The sequence below is a fragment of the Lithobates pipiens genome, unplaced genomic scaffold (assembly GCF_037356315.1).
Source record: "Lithobates pipiens isolate NorthernLeopardFrog02 unplaced genomic scaffold, aLitPip1_a1.2 Scaffold_27, whole genome shotgun sequence".
NCBI classification, from domain to species: domain Eukaryota; kingdom Metazoa; phylum Chordata; class Amphibia; order Anura; family Ranidae; genus Lithobates; species Lithobates pipiens.
The window spans coordinates 206,096,416-206,119,010 of NW_027507788.1; the positions used below are offsets into that span (position 1 = coordinate 206,096,416).

A 22,595-nucleotide genomic window follows, 5' to 3' on the forward strand; every position below is an offset into this window, starting at 1 on the left:
ATACTAAGGATTAGTAGATGATATAGAAAATTAAGTTTTGAAGCAGACAAGAGATTCCTATATTAGGTAATCTAAGCATTTCATGATCCATGGATTGTATTAACCATGAAAACAAATATGAAACCTCATTATCTATTGTCTGTAAGACCTGAATTGGTGGTTTAGCTCTGAATTACAAATAGATGTCGTCTTTCGCTAAGCTAAAATTCCACAGCTCGTTAATTTGCATATGAGCCATACAGCCTCATTACCATGAAACAGGATAGCAAGCGTTGTATGGAATACACAACTGCACATCAAGTAATGCAGGGAACAGCTATTAGGCCACACACCATTACCTGTTAGAGGGATTGCACTGAAATGCACAGATATGGACAGATTAGCAGAGAAGTTGGAAAATTGCAGTTCTGCTCATTGAAAGGTTATTGTACATTTCATTTGAAGTGTGTGTGAGTGTATATCTATTAATAGATATCTATCTATCTATATATTATCTATCTATCTATCTATCTATCTATCTATCTATCTATCTATCTATCTATCTATCTATATATATATACCGTATTTGCCGGCGTATAAGACGACTGGGCGTATAAGACGACCCCCTATTTTTCAAGTGAAAACATAGGTTTTGGGCAATACTTGTGGTATAAGACTACCCCCCTTCTGAGGCAACACCATTTAAAAAAAACATTAGAACGATTAAAAAATACAAAGCAAGAATGCCAACTACTCATCCGCCATGCTGTGTTATGTCATAAAGTAAATCAAACAATAATAACACAAACAGAGATCTATTGAATACCACAACTCTGGAAAGTAGAATTTTTCACTAACCAAACCTATACCACTTTTGGGTTACATTCTATGGGAATTGTCCACCAAAATGCATTTAATAACCCCCCTGTCATATGTCCCAGATTTACCTGTCCCTCTTGGGTGCCTGAGACCTCAAAGGCAAATAGCAGGATGTATAGTAGTAGGAGATCAGTGAATGGATTTACCCGGGGAAGTATGGTGAGCGGTGCATTATTTTAATGAATACAACGCCTGCTTGGATTGGCAGAGGCTGTAGCATCATCAGCCCTTGCCTCTCTCCCTCTCTCTCTCTCTCTCAAAGCCAATCCGAGCAGGCTACTCTATGTAGCCTGCTCGGATTGGCAGTGGTTGTTACTCCAATCCAAGCAGGCTCTGTATTCATTAATAGAATACATCGCTCGCCGGGATTGGCTCAACGGCGTATACTGTTTGTTGCTGAAGCCACATACAGTATTAGCAGACATTTGGGGGCTGACATCCATCGGGCAGCATTGTATACCTGTATACCCGGCGTATAAGACGACCCCCAATTTTTGGGCATTTTTTTAAGTGTAAAAGGTAGTCTTATACGCCAGCAAATACAGTATATAGGCTGTATATACCTATACATTTTGAATACACTTTTTTTCTTACTTCTTGTCCTTGTGACACCAGAAAAGCACATTGGGGAAGGGTGTTTGACGGTTGTCTTCAGAACAGCAATACAAACATTGCCAATTCAAAATCCTTTCTCACTCTACCAAAAACATGTTGTTTTTGCCTGTGTCCCTATTGGAGAGGTTTCCCATCACTTGCCGCCATGACAGAGGCCCTAACCCTTCCTTACTCTAAAATAACATGAAAGGATTTGGCTGGAGATGGGCTTTAACCTCTTGATGGTCGTATACCAGTGGCGGCTGGTAACTTTTTTTGGGGGGGGGGAGCAAACAAAAAAAATTCTGAAAAATACTGAAAAAAAACATCAATTGCAGCCTCACTATGCCATCAGATGCAGCCAATGTGCCCATCAAATACATCCACTGTGCCCATCAAATACATCAACTGTGCCCACCAAATGCAGTCACTGTGCCCCTCAAATGCAGCCACTGAGCCATCAAATGCAGCCACTGTGCCCTCAATTTCAGCCACTGTGCCCATAAAATGTAGCCACTGCGCCATTAATTGCAGCCACTGTGCCCATCAAATGCAGCCACTGTGTTCCTCAAATGCAGCCACTGTGCCCTCAATTGCAGCCACTGTGTCCATCAATTGCAGCCAGTGGTGTAGTGGTTAGCACTCTCGCCTAGCAGTAAAAAAGGGTCGCTGGTTCGAATCCCAATCATGGCACTACCTACCTGGAGTTTGCATGTTCTCCCTGTGCCTGTGTGGGTTTACTCCGGGAACTCTGGTTTCCTCCCACACTACAAAGACATCCTGGTAGGTTAATTGGCATCTGTCCAAAAAAAAAATGGCCCTAGTATATGAATGGGGACCTTGGATTGTGGGCTCCTTGAGGGTAGGGACTGATGTGAGTGTGCAATGTACAGGGATAGGGACAATTGTAGACACTCAGTCAGGTTGGTTGGACTGGTGACTTTATTCAACCTTACTAACTATAAATGAAGCTACTGTGACCGCTTGCTCTCTGAACACCATCTACCCCATCTTGGTTGCAGGTCAGGCAGCGTAATATTCAGCTTCCAGGGCCATCAGCTAGGTACAGTATGTATGTAATAATGGCCAGATATGTTGCATAAGTGGTACATTGACCAAAGCTGGTCCAATTAACAATATGTAATATAGCTGTACCCGGAATTCTTCTTTAACCACTTTCTATGGTTACAGACATCATACCAGTATCAAGATTTTTAGCCAGAGATTTTCTTAATTGTAGAAGTGATTTGACATCTATACACACACATACCTTTCCTGGGCTCTTCTGTCCCATTGGTGAGCCCAGGACTGATCCGACCGACGACACCCTGTGCACTCAACAGAAAGAGAGAAACTGACATTGTTCCCCTCTATCTCTGTGAGATCAGAAACTGGAAACAACAAGGATTTTTTCAATTTCAGTTTCAGTCTGATGTAAACAAACCTTTACCAGCTTGTAAAACATCTGATCAAACTGGTTTGATCAGATGCTTTGGAGGCTAGATGAGAAATCTGGGATCTAATAGACCCCAGATCTTTCCATAAAGAGGACCTTTCAAAGCCCATGCTATCACAAGGGATGTTGTTCATCCCTTGTGATAGCAATAAAGTTGATAAGAAAAAAAAGCTACATTCTTAAAAAAAATCGATTAAAATAAAATAATTAATAAAATTAAAAAGTAATTTTAAAGTTCCCCTGTGTTTATGTGCAAATGAAAACATGCACATAGGTGTAAATTGCGATCCACACATCACTGCGAACATCAGAGCAAGAGCAAAAGTTTTAGTGCCAGACATCCTGTGTAACTCTAAACTGGCAACCTGTACAGGATTTTAAAGCATTGCTTATGGATAATTTTAAAGTGTGACATCTTTGGTATCTATTTATTCGTCGTGACATTATTTTTTAGAATTTGTCAAAAAATTGGGTTTTAAGTTGTGTTTGTGTGCACTAAAATTAATTACAGTATAGTTTATCCAAAAAAGTTGAAAAATCGCTACACCAATACCATGTGACATAAAAAATTGCAGCACCCTGCATTTTATTTTCTAGGACCTCTGCTTAAAAATATATAATGTTTGAGAGGGCTATGTAATTTTCTAGCAAAAAAAAAAAAGGGTGATTTGTATATGTAGGAGAGAAGTGTCAGAATTGGCCTGGGTGCCAAGAGGTTAGGTAAGAAAGTAATGATAAAAATTATAGTCATTTTATTTGATGACATAGAATGAAAAAAACCAACACATTTTGGGAGCTAAAAACAGGCCCCCTTCATCAGGGCTACAAAAAAAATGCAACATGGAATAAACACATACCGTATATACTCGAGTATAAGCCGAGATTTTCAGCCTCTTTTTTGAGGCTGAAAGTGCCCCCCTCGGCTTATACTCGAGTCATCGCTGTCTGCCTGCTCGATCAGCGTGTCGAGCAGACAGACAGCGGCCATTCTATTCTAATTCAAAAGCCGCGCCTCCGGCTCCGCCTTCGCCTGTGATAGGCGGAACACTGAATTTCCCAGCAGCCTGTGTTCCGCCTATCACGGACATCCGCTCATCCTCGTACTACGGACGAGGATGAAAGGATGGCCGTGATAGGCGGAACACAGACTGCTGGGAAATTGTGTTCCGCCTATCACAGACAGGGAGGCGCGGCATTTGAACAGGAAAATGGGCGCCGACGAAGAGCGGTGATCCTGGGACGGGACCGGACGGAGGCTCGGCTCGGCTCGGCTCGGCTCGGGACGGGACGGGACGGGACCGGACGGAGTCTCGGGACGGGACGGGACCGGACCGGACGGAGGCTCGGCTCGGGACGGGACGGGACCGGACGGAGGCTCGGGACCGGACGGAGGCTGGGGACACAGGTAGGCTGGACACACAAGGCCACACACACACACACACACACACACACACACACACACACACACACACACACACACACACACACACACACACACACACACACACACACACATGGATGGACACACACACAGGGATGGATGGATGGATGGATGGACGGACACACACACAGGGATGGATGGATGGATGGACACACACACACACACAGGGATGGATGGATGGATGGACACACACACACACAGGGATGGATGGATGGATGGACACACACACAGGGATGGATGGATGGATGGACACACACACAGGGATGGACAGGCATATCTCACCCTCGGCTTATACACGAGTCAATAGGTTTCCCAGTTTTTTGGGGGTAAATTGGGGGCCTCGGCTTATACTCGGGTCGGCCTATACTCGAGTATATACGGTACATGCAAAGATAACCTGTTAGATTTTTACTGCTAGATAGTTAAAAAGGGAATTTCAAAAATACTGACTTATAGCTGTGATAGAATAAAGATATCAGTCTTGTAACTCATTCATAGATGGTGAAATTGTGGTCAGCAGGGTGGACCCATCATAACAATAAAATTCTGACAGGTATTCTAACATATCCCTACTTACTTTATATCCAAAACTAGAATATTGGCTTGATATACACTTTACCTGGCCATGACTTGTACACATGACTTTCCGTCAGAATAAACTCTGACGGTCTCTCCGATGGAGGTCCAACTGAATGGACTTCCCTACACACGATCACACCAAAGTCCATTCGTTTCTAATGTGATGGTGCACGATGGGACAAGAAAAGGAATTTCAATAGCCAGTAGCAAATAGCTTCCCTTGCGTCGTATTTGGTCCGTTGGACCAGCATACAGACGAACGGTTTTCCCGATAGGAATTGATTCCGTCGGGAAAGATTTAAAACATGTTCTATTTCTAGGTCCGTCAGAATTTTTGAAGAAAAAAGTAAAAAAAAAGCCCACAGATGATCGGAATATCTGATGAAATGATTTGGTCAGACCCTTTCGGCCAGAAAGTCCGGTCAAGTGTCCACGTCATCACTGTATGTTGAAATTGTAAATTGAGAGGTGTTAAAGTTTACAGTATTCAAACTAAAGATCAGACATGTAATATATTGCAGCTTACCAGCCCTTATATGTGGTGGCTGCATGACTCTTCTTTTTTAGTCTAAGCCCTTGTACACACGGTCGAGATTCCAACACACGATCGGACAAAGTTGTCAGAAAATCCGACGTGATGAGGTTATTTCGTTACGACGGGACTACGTTCATGCTAGTAGCCAATAGCTTTGGTGTAGGAATTTGATCTGAACATGCGTAGCACTTTGTCCGATCGGAATTCTCTACACATGATCGGAGTATGTCCGATCGGAGCATTTTGTCGGAAAATTTTACCAACAAGTTGGAAAACTTGGTCTGTCGGATACTACGATGGAAACAGTCCTATGTAGACCACACACAGTCTGAATATCTGACAAAACGGTCCGATCGGACACGTTCCGTCTGAATCTCCGACCGTGTGTACAAGGGCTTAGAGTATTTTCTTCAAGTGCAGAAAACATCTATTGATCTTGCCAGTTCATGTGTGCTAAACTAAAATCTAAAAAGAGGATATCGGGTCTCCTACCCCCTATGTAATGGAGGCAAGAAGAGGAAGAGGTATTTGCAGTCTAGATCAGGAGAACATCCTAGGGTGGCAATGCTGCTCCGCGATTGATACAGTATAACGAGGGAGCGTTTTCACAGTAGGACAGGTGATGTGTTACTAGAAGGGGCACCAGGTGAAAACAGAGGAAAAAAGCCTGAGAAAAGAAAAACAGTGCAGCCACATCTAAGGACTGCCAGTCTGCAATAGATTACAATGTTGTATTAAGCTTGAGCAAGAGGTCTTATAAAGTAAAGTACCATTACTCTACATTGAGTCTACCATGCTAAAGAACTAGATATAACATGTCTGTGATTTGGCAGGAAGAAGCTGCTATCACAGGCATCATTACATTTCTCGAGCAGTTCAGTACCTGCTTATCTGCATTAAATGCGCCATGCATAAACAGCTACAAAACCGTGTCTGTGAATAAACCCTCAAAGGATCAATAAAACATATAGTCTGATTTACTTGAAAAATAAAATTCAAATATAAATAGAAACGTGGCTATGTAAATGTTCCACTCAGTGAATGAATGTGAGAAAACCACCAGTGTCAAATACTTCCTCTTCTGTAAAGGAGTGAAATGAGAAAACTCTACCAAATATATATCCAGACTTCAATACAGCTGAGCAAAAAGCACGATGAGTACGTGAGCCCATGGCAACTAATTAATAGCCTCCTATTATCTGGTTTGACTGCAGGATTCTAAAATATAATTATTACTTTTTTTTATAATTACTAATTTATTGTTGAAAGTGTTCCCTTTTACTGCAACTTCCAGGGATACATATGTACATTTTATACATTTTAATTATTTTCTCCTAAGTGACTACTCCTTCCATTTTGTATATCATAGCTTAATAAATCCTAGCCAGAAAAAAAAACTTTGTTCCAATGATGACATGGGAGACTTCTTTGTAAACTTACTGTGCAGTGATGTCAATAAGCATGATAAAATAGTACACTTTAAAAATATAGGGCAGGGAGAGTCAGAATATCAGGCAGGGAGAGTCAGATATCTAATGATGAAAATGTATTATATAGTTTCATAGTTAGTAAGGTTAAATAAAGACACCAGTCCATTGAGTTCAACCTGAGTGAGTGTCTACAATTGTCCCTATCCCTGTACATTGCACACTCACATCAGTCCCTACCCTCAAGGAGCCCACAATCTAAGGTCCCCATTCATATACTAGGGCCAATTTGGGACAGAAGCTAATTAACCTACCTGCATGTCTTTGGAGTGTGGGAGGAAATTGCAGTACCCGGAGGAAACCCACGCAGGCACAGGGAGAACATGCAAACTCCAGGCAGGTGGTGTTGTGGTTGCAACCCTTTTACTGCTAGGTGAGAGTGCTAACCACTACACCACTGTGCCACCCTTATTATGCCTCAGCCAATCCCTGGAAGGGGGCATCCAGAAGAGGGCTGGAGATGTAATAAATGTTTTAGGGAGGATTTCCATGAGGTTCTCTTCCAGGAGTGTTCCAGCTCTCCTGGGCTGCTGCCCCTGGGATGCAGCTATACTGAGACAAGCATTGCAGCTTGGGCCTTAACAGGTGCTGGGCTGAGGGCCTAGAGAAGATTTTTTATGGATTTTGCTGGAGGGCACTGTTATGAAGACCTTTTCTAGAGAAGGATCTTTTATCTTCTTTACTGAGTAAATACCTGTGGAAGCTGGGTGGCACTCAGCTCCTAGGACACTGTAAGACCTACTGTGGAACTTTCATGTGTGTCTGCAACTATAAGGATTGAACTCCTATTGATCGTTTTGGAGTATCCTGAATCCCTGAACCCCTCTCCTGTTTCAAGGTACTCAGAAATACATTTTAAAAAGACATCCCCTAGACTGAGCCTGTATTTTCAGTGTGCATGGAACGGTACTTGTGACTTGCAGCTTCTGTACTAGCAAGGGAGACATGGGCATACTCTCAGCAGCCCCTCCAGGAGTGAGTGCTACATAAGTTAGCACTTCAAATCCCCCTGACCAAAACATTTCTATCTACAGTTCAGTGTTCTGATTCCCTTAAAAGCCATGCCATTTTGTTAAGCATCCAGTGGTTGAAAAAATCCTGCGGGGCTTGTGCTTCTGGAGTGGTGGACCAGAAGTGCCAGAAAAATTTACAGTAGGGAAACTCACTACATTTTTAGTATGGCACCTTGGTGGCATCACTCATTGCATGCTTTTTTTCAGACCTGCCTTCTGGGCTAGGCCTTTTGGTCAGGAACAGAGGAACTTTTACGCTGGCCATAGGGCCAACCAATGTATAGCACTTTTGGCACTGAAGCTCTTTTCCTTTACCCATCCCCTTTTTAATGTTTGTATGTCTTACACTTTTTGTCCTGCGCAAGTGCACAATGTGCTCACTCCTGATTAGTAATGTATAGGACCTTAGACTTGCCCTGAAAGTCTTGAGGAGGAGGGTCCATGGCCTTGTAGTCAAGTTCACCCTCTTCCTTGGGGTTTCGCTTTGAGGGAGCCTCACCAAGGACTTGGGTGGACATTACTCCAGGATCCCTGAAGAATGGGGACCACCTGGTTTTGGCTAGGTCGAACCATGTACCCCAGTCCTTGTCAGGAGTCTTGCTCCTTGTGGGATCAGGGTCCTTTCTCTTCAGAGCAGGATGATGTATACACTCAATGTACTTTTTTTGTGTGTTTCACTTTTTGTGTGTTCACTTTTTTTTGTGGCAAGTGCACACTACACCAAGGAGCTTAAAAAAATACAGTGAGTGAGAAATTCACTTACAGGTCTGTCATGCAAAAATGCATTAGATAAAGTCCCTTCTAATTTTTGGCTTATGTACATATAATTCCAGTGGAGCACTAGATTCAAATCTCCTATTTTGTTCTGAGCACTATAGGGAAGACATTCCTTTGGCACTTCACATACAAAACCCAATGACTTGTCCTGTGCTGACGAAGTCCATTAAGGTAATACCATACTGTCTGTGACCTAAATACTAACTTAGCAAGGGTTGTCTGGTTGCTTGTGTAGGGCATTTACTTACAGACCAGCCAAGCTAGGCTTGGTATTACCCAGAAGAACTTTTTCACGTTGGAGGGGGGGTCATCATAAAAGTGTAGCATAAACTGCAAACAGGAAATGTAAAAATGCAGTTACCAACTGAAATAAGACCACGGAAAGATGATTCCTGATTGGTTGCTGTGGATTAATATACTCTTTACTTAATTCTTCACTTGATTATATAAGCATGGATTTTCTATATTCCAGTTAGACTGGAACTAATAATGAGTAATGAGACATCATCATGTTTCATGAAAGTCCACCAAAGTTGATATTGCTCTAGGTCAATGATGGCGAACCTGGCACCTCAGATGTTTTGGAACTACTTTTCCCATGATGCTCAACTACATTGCAGAGTGCACAAGCATCATGAGGAATGCAGTTCCAAAACATCTGGGGTGCCAAGGTTCGCCATTACTGCTCTAGGTGGTACTCTGTGTTGTGCTCACTGGCCTCAGATGCTTAGGCCGCGTACACACGGGCGGACTGTCTGCCCAACTTAGTCCGCTGAACAGTGTTTCAGCGGACAATCCGCTCGTGTGTGGGCTTCAGCGGACTTTTTCAGCGGACAGTCTGACGAACAAAGTCTTACGAAATTTCCGTAAGACAGTCCGTTCAAACTTGGTTTTGTCCGTCCAAACTTGGTTTCAGCGGACAGTCCGCTCGTGTGTAGGCAAGTTGGACGGACTAAGTATGGCGCATGCTTAGAAAGGGTTTACACGGCCGAAGGTTGCATTGCAGTGTATAGGACGTCGTTTTTCTAGTCCCATCGTACGTGCTGTACACGTCATCACGCACGCTTTCAGCGGACTGTCTGCTCATCGTGTGTGGTCAAGTCCGTTCATGCTAATTTTGAACGGACTGTCTGTCGGATTGTCTGCCGAAGTTAGTTGGGCAGACAGTCCGCCCGTGTGTACGCGGCCTTAGGCCGCGTACACACGGGCGGACTGTTCGCCCAACCTTGTCCGCTGAACAGTGTTTGGGCGGACAGTCCGCCCGTGTGTGGGCTTTCAGCGGACAGTTTCAGCGGACAGTTGGACGGACAAAGTCTTTCGGAAATTCCGAAAAACTGTCCGCTGAAACTGTGTTTGAGCGAACAGTCTGCCCGTGTGTGGGCCTGTCCGCTGTACTTTCGAAATGAGCGGACTGTTCCCGCTCGGAAAGTCCGCCCATTTCGAGCGCGTGTACAGGTAGGCGGGGCCCGCGAAGGAGACGTCGCGGGCTCCGCTGCCTGGAATGGGCTTAAAGGGGAACCCCAACGCCGAAAAAAATCGGCGTGGGGGTTCCCCCAAAGTCCACACCAGACCCTTGTCCGAGCACGCTACCCGGCCGGCCAGGAAAGGGGGGCGAGCGAGCGCGCCCCCCCTCCTGAGCCGTACCAGGCCGCGTGCCCTCAACATGGGGGGGTGCCTTGGGGAAGGGGGGGCCGCGCGGCCCCCCCACCCCAAAGCACCTTGTCCCCATGTTGATGAGGACAAGGGCCTCTTCCCGACAACCCTGGCCGTTGGTTGTCGGGGTCTGCGGGCGGGGGGCTTATCGGAATCCGGGAGCCCCCTTTAAGAAGGGGGCCCCCGGATACCGGCCCCCACCCTATGTGAATGAGTATGGGGTACAATGTACCCCTACCCATTCACCTGTGAAATAAAGTACAAAAAAAAACACAACACAGGGAAAAAATATTTTATTGCACAGCTCCGGGGGTCTTCCGTCTTCGGGGGTCTTCTCGCCGGACTCCTCCGCTATCTGTGTGTAGCTCTTTTACTAGCGGAGGAGTCCGGCTCTCTTCCTCCCCGCCGCCGGCCTCTTCTCCCGACTTCGGGGGTCTTGTCCCCCTCTTCGGTTCTTCTGCCGGGCCACCGCGCCTTCTTGTAGCTCTTTTACAGGCGGTGGCCCGGTCTTCTGTCGCCGCTGCCTTCCGTTCTTCTGTCGCCGCCTTCGGTTCTTCTGCCGGGCCACCGCGCCTTCTTGTAGCTCTTTTACAGGCGGTGGCCCGGTCTTCTGTCGCCGCTGTCGTCGCCGCCGCCGCCGCCTTCCGTTCTTGTTCTTCTTCTTGTTCTTCTTCTTCTTCTCCTGGAGATGTTGACTCGACGAGCTCTCCGGCCGGAATGCCAGAGCCGCGCTGTGCGGTCACTTATATAGTGACAATGGGGCGGTGTCACATGGTATATGTCACATGGGTTGGTCACATGGGTTGATGTCACATGGGGACTATGACATCGTAAGGGGGCGGGGTCACCATGTGACCAACCCATGTGACATATACCATGTGACACCGCCCCATTGTCACTATATAAGTGGCAGCGGAGCGTGTCCCTGGCATTCCGGCCGGAGAGCTCGTCGAGTCAACATCTCCAGGAGAAGAAGAAGAAGAACAAGAAGAAGAACAAGAACGGAAGGCGGCGGCGGCGACGACAGCGGCGACAGAAGACCGGGCCACCGCCTGTAAAAGAGCTACAAGAAGGCGCGGTGGCCCGGCAGAAGAACCGAAGGCGGCGACAGAAGAACGGAAGGCAGCGGCGACAGAAGACCGGGCCACCGCCTGTAAAAGAGCTACAAGAAGGCGCGGTGGCCCGGCAGAAGAACCGAAGAGGGGGACAAGACCCCCGAAGTCGGGAGAAGAGGCCGGCGGCGGGGAGGAAGAAAGCCGGACTCCTCCGCTAGTAAAAGAGCTACACACAGATAGCGGAGGAGTCCGGCGAGAAGACCCCCGAAGACGGAAGACCCCCCGGAGCTGTGCAATAAAATATTTTTTCCCTGTGTTGTGTTTTTTTTTGTACTTTATTTCACAGGTGAATGGGTAGGGGTACATTGTACCCCATACTCATTCACATAGGGTGGGGGGCCGGTATCCGGGGGCCCCCTTCTTAAAGGGGGCTCCCGGATTCCGATAAGCCCCCCGCCCGCAGACCCCGACAACCAACGGCCAGGGTTGTCGGGAAGAGGCCCTTGTCCTCATCAACATGGGGACAAGGTGCTTTGGGGTCCCCAAACCTTCCCCAAGGCGCGGCCCCCCCTTCCCCAAGGCACCCCCCCATGTTGAGGGCACGCGGCCTGGTACGGCTCAGGAGGGGGGGCGCGCTCGCTCGCCCCCCTTTCCTGGCCGGCCGGGTAGCGTGCTCGGACAAGGGTCTGGTGTGGACTTTGGGGGAACCCCCACGCCGATTTTTTTCGGCGTTGGGGTTCCCCTTTAAGCCCATTCCAGGCGGCGGAGCCCGCGACGTCTCCTTCGCGGGCCCCGCCTACCTGTACACGCGCTCGAAATGGGCGGATTTGCCTCCTCCTTACGTGGGCGAGTCCGTTCATTTCAAAAGTTGAGCGAACTGTTTGCCCAACCTTGTTCGTCAAACAGTCCGCTCGTGTGTGGGCAAGTCCGCTCATGCAAATTTTGAGCGGACTGTTTGCCGAAACTGTTTGACGAACAAGGTTGGGCAAACAGTCCGTGCGTGTGTACGCGGCCTTAGACTCAACTCGGGATCTGTCTTTTACCTCAATATGCAATCAACAAACATTCAAGCTGCACTGCACTGAGATCCTTATTTCCCCTAGAAGTGGTAATAGGGCGTGCTGGACATAACTCTTTCTCTGACGTTTTCACCCCTGGTAGGGACTTAATTGTAGGAATCTCTATGATGAGGCCTTGCCGAGGTGAAATACATCAGAGGATAAGTCATGTTGTCCAGCAGGGTGGACTGTGCATTGTAAGCCTTGTTACTCTTAGCCCTTGTACACACGGTCGGAGATTCCGTCGGACTGTTTCCGTCGGAATATCCATCGGACCAAATTTTCCAACTTGCTGGAAATATTTTCTGACAAACTGCTCCGATCGGACATACTCCGATCATGTGTAGAAAATTCCGATCGGACAAAGTGCCACGCATGCTCAGATCAAATTCCTACATCAAAGCTATTGACTACTAGCCTAAACGTAGTCCCATCGTAATGAAATTACGTCATTATGTTCTGAAAGATCGGATTTTCCGTCAACTTTGTCCGACCGTGTGTATGCAACAGTTTCGGACAAGATCCGTCGGACAAAATCCGTCGGACAAAATCCGACGGATTTGGTTGTCGGAATCTCCGACCGTGTGTACAAGGGCTTACAGCAAAGTTGATTCAAGGAGAAAAAGGACGTCACGGAGTGCAGCTTGAATTTTTGTTGCTGGCATGTTTTAAGAAAAGATTGTAATTTGTGCTCCAGCATGAAGAACAAAATTGTCAGCTGGTCACCCTATTTTTAAAAAAAGTATATTGACTCAGTTCATTTAATTGAAGCCCGTTTGTTGCTTTTCTGAAAAGTTGCTTGTATTCACAAGCAGAACAGGAGAACATTTTAAAAAGTTGAATGTAAAACAATGCCATGTACATGGTGATAATTTGTCACCAAAAAGTGAACACAGGCTTTAATAGAGACAAGGACGCTGCTGATCACCAAATTGTAAGTACTCTGTTATAATCTGCCAGCTTGCCCCACTCTTTCACATTGATCGATCTTTATACCGCCACTCCTTTTCCTCTGCTCTGGCATGTCCAGGACTAACAACGACCCTGACGGGAAGTTAGCCACACAAAACACAGCGAGATGAATGGCCAGCCTGGGACATAGCTCTCTCATGCAGCAGTGATTTCAGCTTTAATGGCAAAATCATTATCATTGCGACAACGGCTCACAAATGAGCAGAGGGTGAAATAAAGGGGGGGGGGGGGGTAGGGGGAATTATGTGTGGAATAAATGAGCACTTCCGAAATTCATAGCATCATAAAAAGAACCTTATCAAATGAACCAGCAGAAGGTTAGACGAGCAGCACAGCAATTAGGCTAACACCGTAGGGCTTCTATTTCATCTTCTGTGTGCTCATCATGTACAAATTCCCAATTAGATTTATTCCTTTCATTATCATCAATGGGAATTCGAAACAATAGTGTACACAGCAGAGCCCACTTTAAAGGTACAGTTTCACCATGGTGCTTTGGCATCGCTAAGAAACAAATAACAAAGGAAAAAACAGATCCAGTGTTCTTTTTTTTTTCTGGAATTATTTTATCTTTTTGTAGAAACAATTAGAAGCAATGCTAAAATATTTACTGCTTACGCAATTGCAATGGGCTTTTTATATTACTTAGCATATTGTACCATAGATAATCTTTTTGAAGATTATAGGTATACTTGTTAATACGATCTATGTAAATAATCTTATTAGTGTCTGCTAATGTTTTACAAATGACATGCTTAATGTAAAGTTTTTAAATGTATATGAACATGGGGGAAGCCTTATATGCTCATTATATAAACAGACTGCGCTCCCTGAGCGCAAGCAAGCTCCTTTTTTTATTTTTTATTTGCCTTACACAGGATTGGATGTTCAGAATGAACACAGTTTCATCTTACATACTGTACTTAGCTACATGAACATGCACTATACTAAGTGAACACCTTCTACTCCTCTAGCAAATCAGCCCCATTGTTTTACTTGGCAAACTGATGTTATCTCAGCAGAAATTTAGCAGGGTTGTTGTCTGTAATGCTTAATATACGCATAGCCGCTAGTAGAAGAATCTTAAAGTACAGAAGTACAGAACCTTCATCACATAAAAAGGTGAGTCACAGTAAAAAAATTGTTTTGGGGCTTCAGTCGCTCCTTTGTAGAGCCACCTATGCTCTTACCTAAACCATGAAATCCTTTATTACAGTAATGTCCAGACTTAAGGTGCTTCCCCTGTCTAGCCCTCTATCAGGGGCGTGTATGGAGATCAAGATGCTAAGACGGCTCCCCTTGCGGCTAGGTGCAGCATGCTCCTGAAGTTGGGACCAGGAAGCGGGTGCACCAGGTGCCCGAAGAAGCACGGGTGGCCGGGTGCTTACTTGTAGTTCAATGAGCTCGGCCGCTGCCATTTCCTGGATGAAAGCCAAACTGGAAGCATGGGGACAAAGGAAATAGGCTTAACAGTTTTTTATTGTTTAGCGCAGCTCTTTTTAATTATTATTTAAATTTTTACAAGCTAATATAAGCAGGACCCTCAGGCCGCGTACACACGGGCGGACTGTTCGCCCAACTTTGTCCGCTGAACAGTGTTTCAGCGGACAGTCCGCTCGTGTGTGGGCCTCAGCGGACAGTTTCAGCGGACAGTCTGACGAACAAAGTTTTTCGGAACTTCCATAAGACAGTCCGCTGAAACTTGGTTTTGTCCGTCCAAACTTGGTTTCAGCGGACAGTCCGCTCGTGTGTAGGCAAGTTGGACGGACTAAGTATCGCGCATGCTCAGAAAGGATTTACACGGCCGAAGGTTGCATTGCAGTGTATAGGACGTCGTTTTTCTAGTCCCGTCGTACGTGCCGTTCACGTCATCGCGCACGCTTTCAGCGGACTGTTCGTTCATCGTGTGTGGTCAAGTCCGTTCATTCAAATTTTGAGCGGACTGATTGTCGGATTGTTTGACGAACAAAGTTGGGCGAACAGTACGCCCGTGTGTACGCGGCCTCAGTCTTATTTTATCGTGCTTTATGTTTTGATATACAAGTGTTATGTAAAAATGAATACCATCTATTTGTGATACTTCATAATGGAAGTTATACAATATCTATAGGTCATAACCTCTGATCCTTTTTGCAGCTTGTTATCCGCCGGCGCCCTCTACTGTATATTGTAGGCATCCTCTTGCCCAGCATTCTTCTCATGTTTGTAGACCTCATGAGCTTTTACCTGCCCCCGGACAGTGGAACCCGAATCATGTTCAAAACCACCATTCTTGTTGGCTATACAGTCTTCAGAGTGAATATGGCAGACGAACTGCCAGCTACCACTTTAAGTGTGCCATTAATCGGTAGGTAGCACTTCATTTAAACACAATAAAGTAACATATCTTATTTGTATGTGTTGTACTAATATCCTCAACAGTCTGACTTGTTCCTTTATTGTATTTAGGTTTTTATTTATTCAGAGCAAAAGATAATCAAACATGTTGTAGTCATGTTTTATTCATGCCTACATGCTTCATTGTGATGGTTTGTAGATATGTGCAATTAGTTTAGTTCCGAATTATTTTTTTTATGAATTCCAACAAATTAGTTAATTTGGAAATATCCAAATGAATGAAAACCCATTTAACAAATTTGTAAATTTGGAAATCCAAAAACCCGAAAATTTTAAAATCTGAAACAACAATAACTAACTAATATAATAACTTAACTATTACTAACTATTAAAGTGGTTGTAAAGGTAAAAAAAAATTCACCTTAATGCATTCTATGCATTAAGGTGAAAAAACATTTGCCAGTGCCGGACCCCCCAGCCCCCCCTGTTTTACTTACCTGACCCCTCGAAAGTCCCGCGCTCGTCTCCGACATCCTCTTCGCCCCTCAGACTGGCCGTTGATTGGCTAGAGTGGATTGATTGAAAGCAGCGAAGCCATTGGCTCGCGCTGCGGTCAATCACATCCAATGACGCAGCGTGCCGGGGGGCTACAGCGAGCAGCTATAGCCACCGGCTATATCACGGGAGTGCACCCGCAAGCACTTCTCACCATGCGAGGGAGCTTGCATGAACGTGAGAAGTACTTGCTGGGGGAAGCCGAGACCGCTGCCGAGGGACCCCAGAAGACCAGGTTTGGGGCCACTCTGTGGAAAACGAGCTGCACAGTGGAGGTAAGTATAACATGTTTGTTATTTTAAAAAAAAAATCACGTTACAATCCCTTTAAATTATAGATATTGGAATTTCCTTTCAAATTTGGCTGTTAGTGAACGTAACAAATATGAAGTTACTAATTATCCGAAATAACAAACGCTGTATCTAAACGAATGGAGCATAACAAAATATTAATAATAAATGAGAATAATAATATTAAAACAGTTTTATTATTTATTATTATTTATTATTAATTTGTTCTGTTCCATTTGTTTAGATGCAGCATTCGTTATTTTTGGATAAGTCATAACTTTGGATAAATGAAAGGATGTCATAACTTTGGATAAATTGAAAGGAAATTCCAATATCTATAATTTAATAGTTAGTTATTATCAGTTAGTTAGTTATTCTTTTGAATTTTCAGATTTTCTTTCTTACTTTCAAATTTACAAATTTACAAAATTGACAAATTCATGAATTTTCGAATTTACGAATTTTCAAATTTACAAATGTAATAATTTACGAATTGCGATCATAACGAAAGAAAAAAAAGAAAGAAAAAAAAAGAACGGTTTAAAATTAAAACAAACTAATTTTTCAGCAGTGCACATGTCTAGTGGTTTGTTTAAAATCTTGTCTGCTGCATGTTTTATGGGGTATGAATGACAGCACATGAAAATCATGGCGAAAGCACATTGCATCAAAACGTATGAAAAATGCAAAGGTTTCAATGCAGATTTAGAGCCATGCCATATTAGAGATCTAGTTGTTGATGCCAATTTGCCAGCAACAGAACTGGTAAAAGAAAATAGAAGACACTAGCCTGCCGTTATGTTATTGCCGGTTTGGTGCTCAAACAAGCAAGGCTTCATTGAACATTGAAGGTAAGCAATGTTTTTAGCATTTCTGTTGCTGGCGAGTTGCCACCACTGACAAGATGGCTATTCTTTAAAACAAAATTGGGCTTGGCTCCAATGTTGGTTTTTTATCTCAGTGTTAAAGTGAAACTTCACTCTCCAAATCAACATGTATTATTTTGAATCCTTATGCTGCTAGCATTAGTATATAGATAGGACAGTATATCATATTTACTTTAGGAGAGGAGGAGAGGAGGAGGGGTTTTCTCAATTAGGCACACTCTCCTGCATGCATGCTTGAGATAAGAGCAGATGGATTCCTGGAAGTAAATGCTATGTAAATGATTTGCCCTTACTCAAGATGGCCACAGCCAGAAATGCGAAAGGGGTGTTTTTCCAAGTGATTTCTCATATTAAGCATGGAGACATGGATGGATGAGGGAGTTTGCTTTGTATATTAAAAATTATTAAAATTGTGTTTTTGGTTTGTGGTGCTCAGATGTAGTGAAAATCCGCTTTAACCGATTCAGCCCCGGAAGATTTTACTCCCTTCCTGACCAGAGCACTTTTGAGATTAGGCACTGCGTTGCTTTAATTGACAATTGCGTGGTCGTGCGACGTTGTACCCAAACAAAATTGACTTTTTTTTCCCCCCACAAATAGAGCTTTCCTTTGGTGGCATTTGATCATCTCTGTGGTTTTTCGTTTTTGCGCTATAAACAAAAAAAGAGCGACAAGTTTGAAAAAAAACACAATATTTTGTTTGCTATAATAACTATCCCAATTTTTTCTTTAAAAAAGCAAATTTTTCCTCAGTTTAGGCCAATATGTATTCTTCTAAATATTTTTGGTAAAAAAAAAAATCACAATAAGCTTATACTTATTGGTTTACACAAAAGTTATAGTGTCTACAAAATAGGGGATAGATTTATAGCATTTTTATTATTATTATTATTTTTTTTACTAGTAATAATGGCGGCGATCTGCGATTTTTATCATGACTGCGACATTATGGCGGACACATAGGACAGTTTTGACATATTTTTGGGACCATTGGCATTAATACAGAGATCAGTGCTATAAAAATGCATTGATTACTGTAAAAATGTCACTGGCAGTGAAGGGGTTAACCACTAGGGAGCGATCAAGGGGTTAATATGTTCCCTAGTGTGTGTTATAACTGAAGGTGGGAGGGGACTGAGTTGGGGACATGAAAGATCGCTGTTCATAGTCTGTATTCTGGTTCTCGCCGTGTTTCGAGCGATCTCAGAAGCCCAGCGGTCTTCAAGACCGCCGGGCACTCGCATCGGCTCCAGGAGCGAGCAGTGGGCGCCTGCCCCTAGTAGCTTCCTTAGGAGCCAACGTAACATGACGTCGCTTCGCCTGCCCGTGCCATTCTGCCACAGTATAACTGCGGCGGCTGGTTGGCAAGCAGTTAAAGTGGGTGTAAACTCCCTTGTATGATTTTTACCTATAGGTAAGCCTATAATAAGGCTTACCTATAGGTACAGTAAATATCTCCTAAACAGGCATCGTTTAGGATATATTTACTTTGGATGCAGCCTTTTTTTGTTTGCGGGGGGGGGGTGTGGAAAACAACCACCCACCCGCGACACCTCTCCCCTGCTGTCTGCCGGTCCACTGGCACATATCCCATCGGTGGCGGGGATCAGTGGGCACATCGGGGATCAGTGGGCACATCAGGGAACTGTGGGCACACAGCGGCAGGGATCTCTGGGCATATCGTACAAGGAATCAGGCTGCGGCGGGCATCTGGCAGCATCTCCTGTGTCCTCCTCTCTTCTGAGATTACAAGTGCTTAAAAAAAAACATCCCCACCACTGTAATTCATGCGCCCGGTGTCCAAAAAGGGGCCGGACGCATGAATAGGGGTTGGCCTTGGTAGCTGTGGATAGACTCATGCTTTGCATGAATCTTTTCATATAGGAGGTGGCATGGATAGAGGGGGTGGCCCCCAATGCGCCCTTAATGGATGGGCCACCCCTGGTGACATATGCTCTGAAGGACCAGCATACCTGTACCCTTCCTTCAGAGTCCTGTGCCATAAACAGCGGCTCCCGTGTGCTCATCCAATCAAATGACAAGAGCCTGCCAACCTGGAAGAAAGACCAAGTGAAGATGGAAGCCCTGTCAGCAGTGACAGCGCACCACTGGAGGGCTTCATTTTAAGGTATTTTTTACATAATGTGCTAGTATGTGATGCATACTGGCACATTATCATTTTTCCTTGCAGGTTTAAAAAAAATAGCTGGCGGTTTGCTACCGCTTTAAGCTAAGCCCATACTATTGAGCGCAATGTCTATGTTTATGCAGCTATCTGACACCAAGGGGCCTCAGAGGGTGAATACAGTAACGTGTAGCGAAAAGAAGTGTGTCACACCAAATTCTTAGGTGTCCAAGTTTATTTATTTCATTATAGAGCTCCAAAAAATTCTTTGGACTTCTATGTTGGAATAAATAGTCTTGGGCTCATAAACCTTTTGGTGTGGCACACTTGTTTACTCTACACCTTTAACCACTTGCTTACTGGGCACTTAAACCCCCCTCCTGCCCAGACCAATTTTCAGCTTTCAGCGCTGATGCACTTTGAATGACAATTGCGCGGTCATACAACACTGTACCCAAATGACATTTTTATCATTTTTTTTTCCACAAATAGAGCTTTCTTTTGGTGGTATTTAATTCCAGCTGGGAGTTTTATTTTTTGCTAAACAAACAAAAAAAGATGCAAAAAAATAAAAATAAAAATAAAAAATCATGTTTAATAGTTTGTTATAAAATTTTGCAAACAGGTCATTTTTCTCCTTCATTAAAGTGCGCTGATGAGGCGCCACTGGTGGGCACTGATAGGCTGCACTGGTGGGCACTGATAGGCATAGTTAAGGCGGCACTAATAGGCACAGATAAGGTGGCACCGATAGGCACAGATAAGGCAGTACTGATGGGCACAGATAAGGCGGCACTGATGGGCACAGATAAGATGGCACAGATGGGTGGCACGGATAGGTGGCACGGATGGGTGGCACTAAGGGGCACTGATAGGTACCACTGATAGATGGGACTGATGGGCACTGATAGGTGGCTCTGATAGGTGGAACTGCTGGGCACTGATGGGCGGCACTGATGGGCACTGGTAGATGACACTGATGGGCACGGATATGTGGCACTTTGAGGCAGATTGTGGGCACTGATGGGTGGCACTGTGGGCACTGATGGGTGGCACTATGGGCACTGATGTGTGGCACTGTGGGCACTGATGGGTGGCACTAGGGGCACTGATGGGTGGCACTGATGGGGGCACTTTTTAATTACTGAGGTGGCACTGGCAGAGGGCAGGTGGGCACTGGTAAGCTGGCTGTGATCGGGACTGATGTCCCGATCATGGCCGCTGGTGATCGGCTCTTTTTTTTTCTCCTTGCGCTGTCAGCACGAGGAGGAAAAATAGCCGATTACCATCTCCGTTGTATCACATGATCAGCTGTCATTGGCTGACAGCTGATCACGTGGTAAGGGGTCGGGATTGACCGCTTGCTTCGATCCGTGATCAGGCGAGTTTCATAGACTCGCTGATCACAGAGCGCGCCGCGCGCGCCCCTCAGGGGGCGCGCAGGCCGCTCGTGCACGGGACGACGTCAATAGACGTAGTCCTGGCAAAGGAGGTCCGCGCTGTAGCCGTCATTCGGCTATAGCGCGGATCTCTAGAGGTTAAGGATTTAATGTGACATGGCTTTCAATATTTTTAAAATGCTTAAATGAAAAGAAACAGTTACATACTAGCTGACTCTAATTATTACATTACTTACCATAAAATATAAATTGTAGGATAAGCATGGGGGCTAACTAAGCAATTCAGCAAAGTCAACTTTGATAGAGGTTTAGGTTTTAGTGTGATAGATGACACGTTTCACCACCTATATGAAAAGAGTAACCAAAAAAATTCTTTGTATCTAAAAAAACCTTTTCAAATCTTTTAATGTGATTTAGGTGTATTCTTTATGGTTTTCATGGCCCTAATGGTGCTGAGTCTTGGCAAATCTATAATGGTGGTAAAGTTTCTTCATTTTGACAAGGAAGGATCTGAAAGTCTTCTGATATCCCAATGCCGAATGCTGAATCGAGAGAGACAGGATGACCATGACGAAAATACAGAGGATCACTCTATAAGTTCAACCAATGAAACAGAAGGTGATGCAGTTATGTCATTTCTGAAAATGAAAGGCCTTAACAGCATTTCACAAATCTATTCCATTGAGGGTGGGTGCCTTTACACATACCCTTTATATGACAGTGGCAGTTACTGTTAAGCCCCATACACACTATCAGATTGTCTGCTGATTTTTTCCTTCAGGTTTACCAAAACCATGTAGTAGAAGGGCCTACCTGATTGCATACACATTGAAACCCCTAAGGTTTGACCTCATATTATATGGTTTTGGTAAATCTGATGGAAAAAATCAGCAGACAATCTGATAGTGTGTAAGGGGCTTTACTGACAGTTTTTTTCTGGACAGCTTTGGCTGCATGTAAGTATGGAGAAAATATAAATAAAGGGTTTTTACATAAAAAAAAACGGTGAATATACAAAATACCATAATTACATGTATTAATAGCATAACATTTTTGACTTGCAATCCAGCATTAAGATTCTATTTAACCCTTTCATGACTAAGCCTATTTTTGAAATTTGGTGTTTACAAGTTAAAATATATATTTTTTGCTAGAAAATTACTTGGAACCCCCAAACATTATATATATATATATATATATATATATATATATATATATATATATATATATATATATATATATATATTTTTTTTTTTTTTTTAAGCAGAGACTCTAGCGAATAAAATGTTGATTGTTGCAATATTTTATGTCACACGTTATTTGCGCAGTGGTGTTTTAAACGCAACTTTTTGGGAAAAGGGACACTTTCATGAATTTAAAAAAAAATGAAACAGTAAAATTAGGCCAATTTTTTTTTGCATAATGTGAAAGATGATGTTACGCTGAGTAAATAGATACCAAACATGTCACACTTTATAATTGCACACACTCGTGGAATGATGACAAACTACGGTACCTAAAAA

The 22,595-nt window shown here is 44.1% G+C and overlaps 1 protein-coding gene across 1 annotated transcript in view; it reads left to right on the forward strand.

Moving 5' to 3' along the window:
* HTR3B (5-hydroxytryptamine receptor 3B) overlaps positions 1-22,595 on the forward strand; it is a 53,327-nt gene that overhangs the window by 27,567 nt on the left and 3,165 nt on the right. The window contains exons 7-8 of the mRNA XM_077458139.1: positions 15,615-15,825; positions 21,490-21,690. Of these exons, the coding sequence (XP_077314265.1) occupies positions 15,615-15,825; positions 21,490-21,690 (412 nt within the window). The remainder of the gene's footprint in view (positions 1-15,614; positions 15,826-21,489; positions 21,691-22,595) is intronic.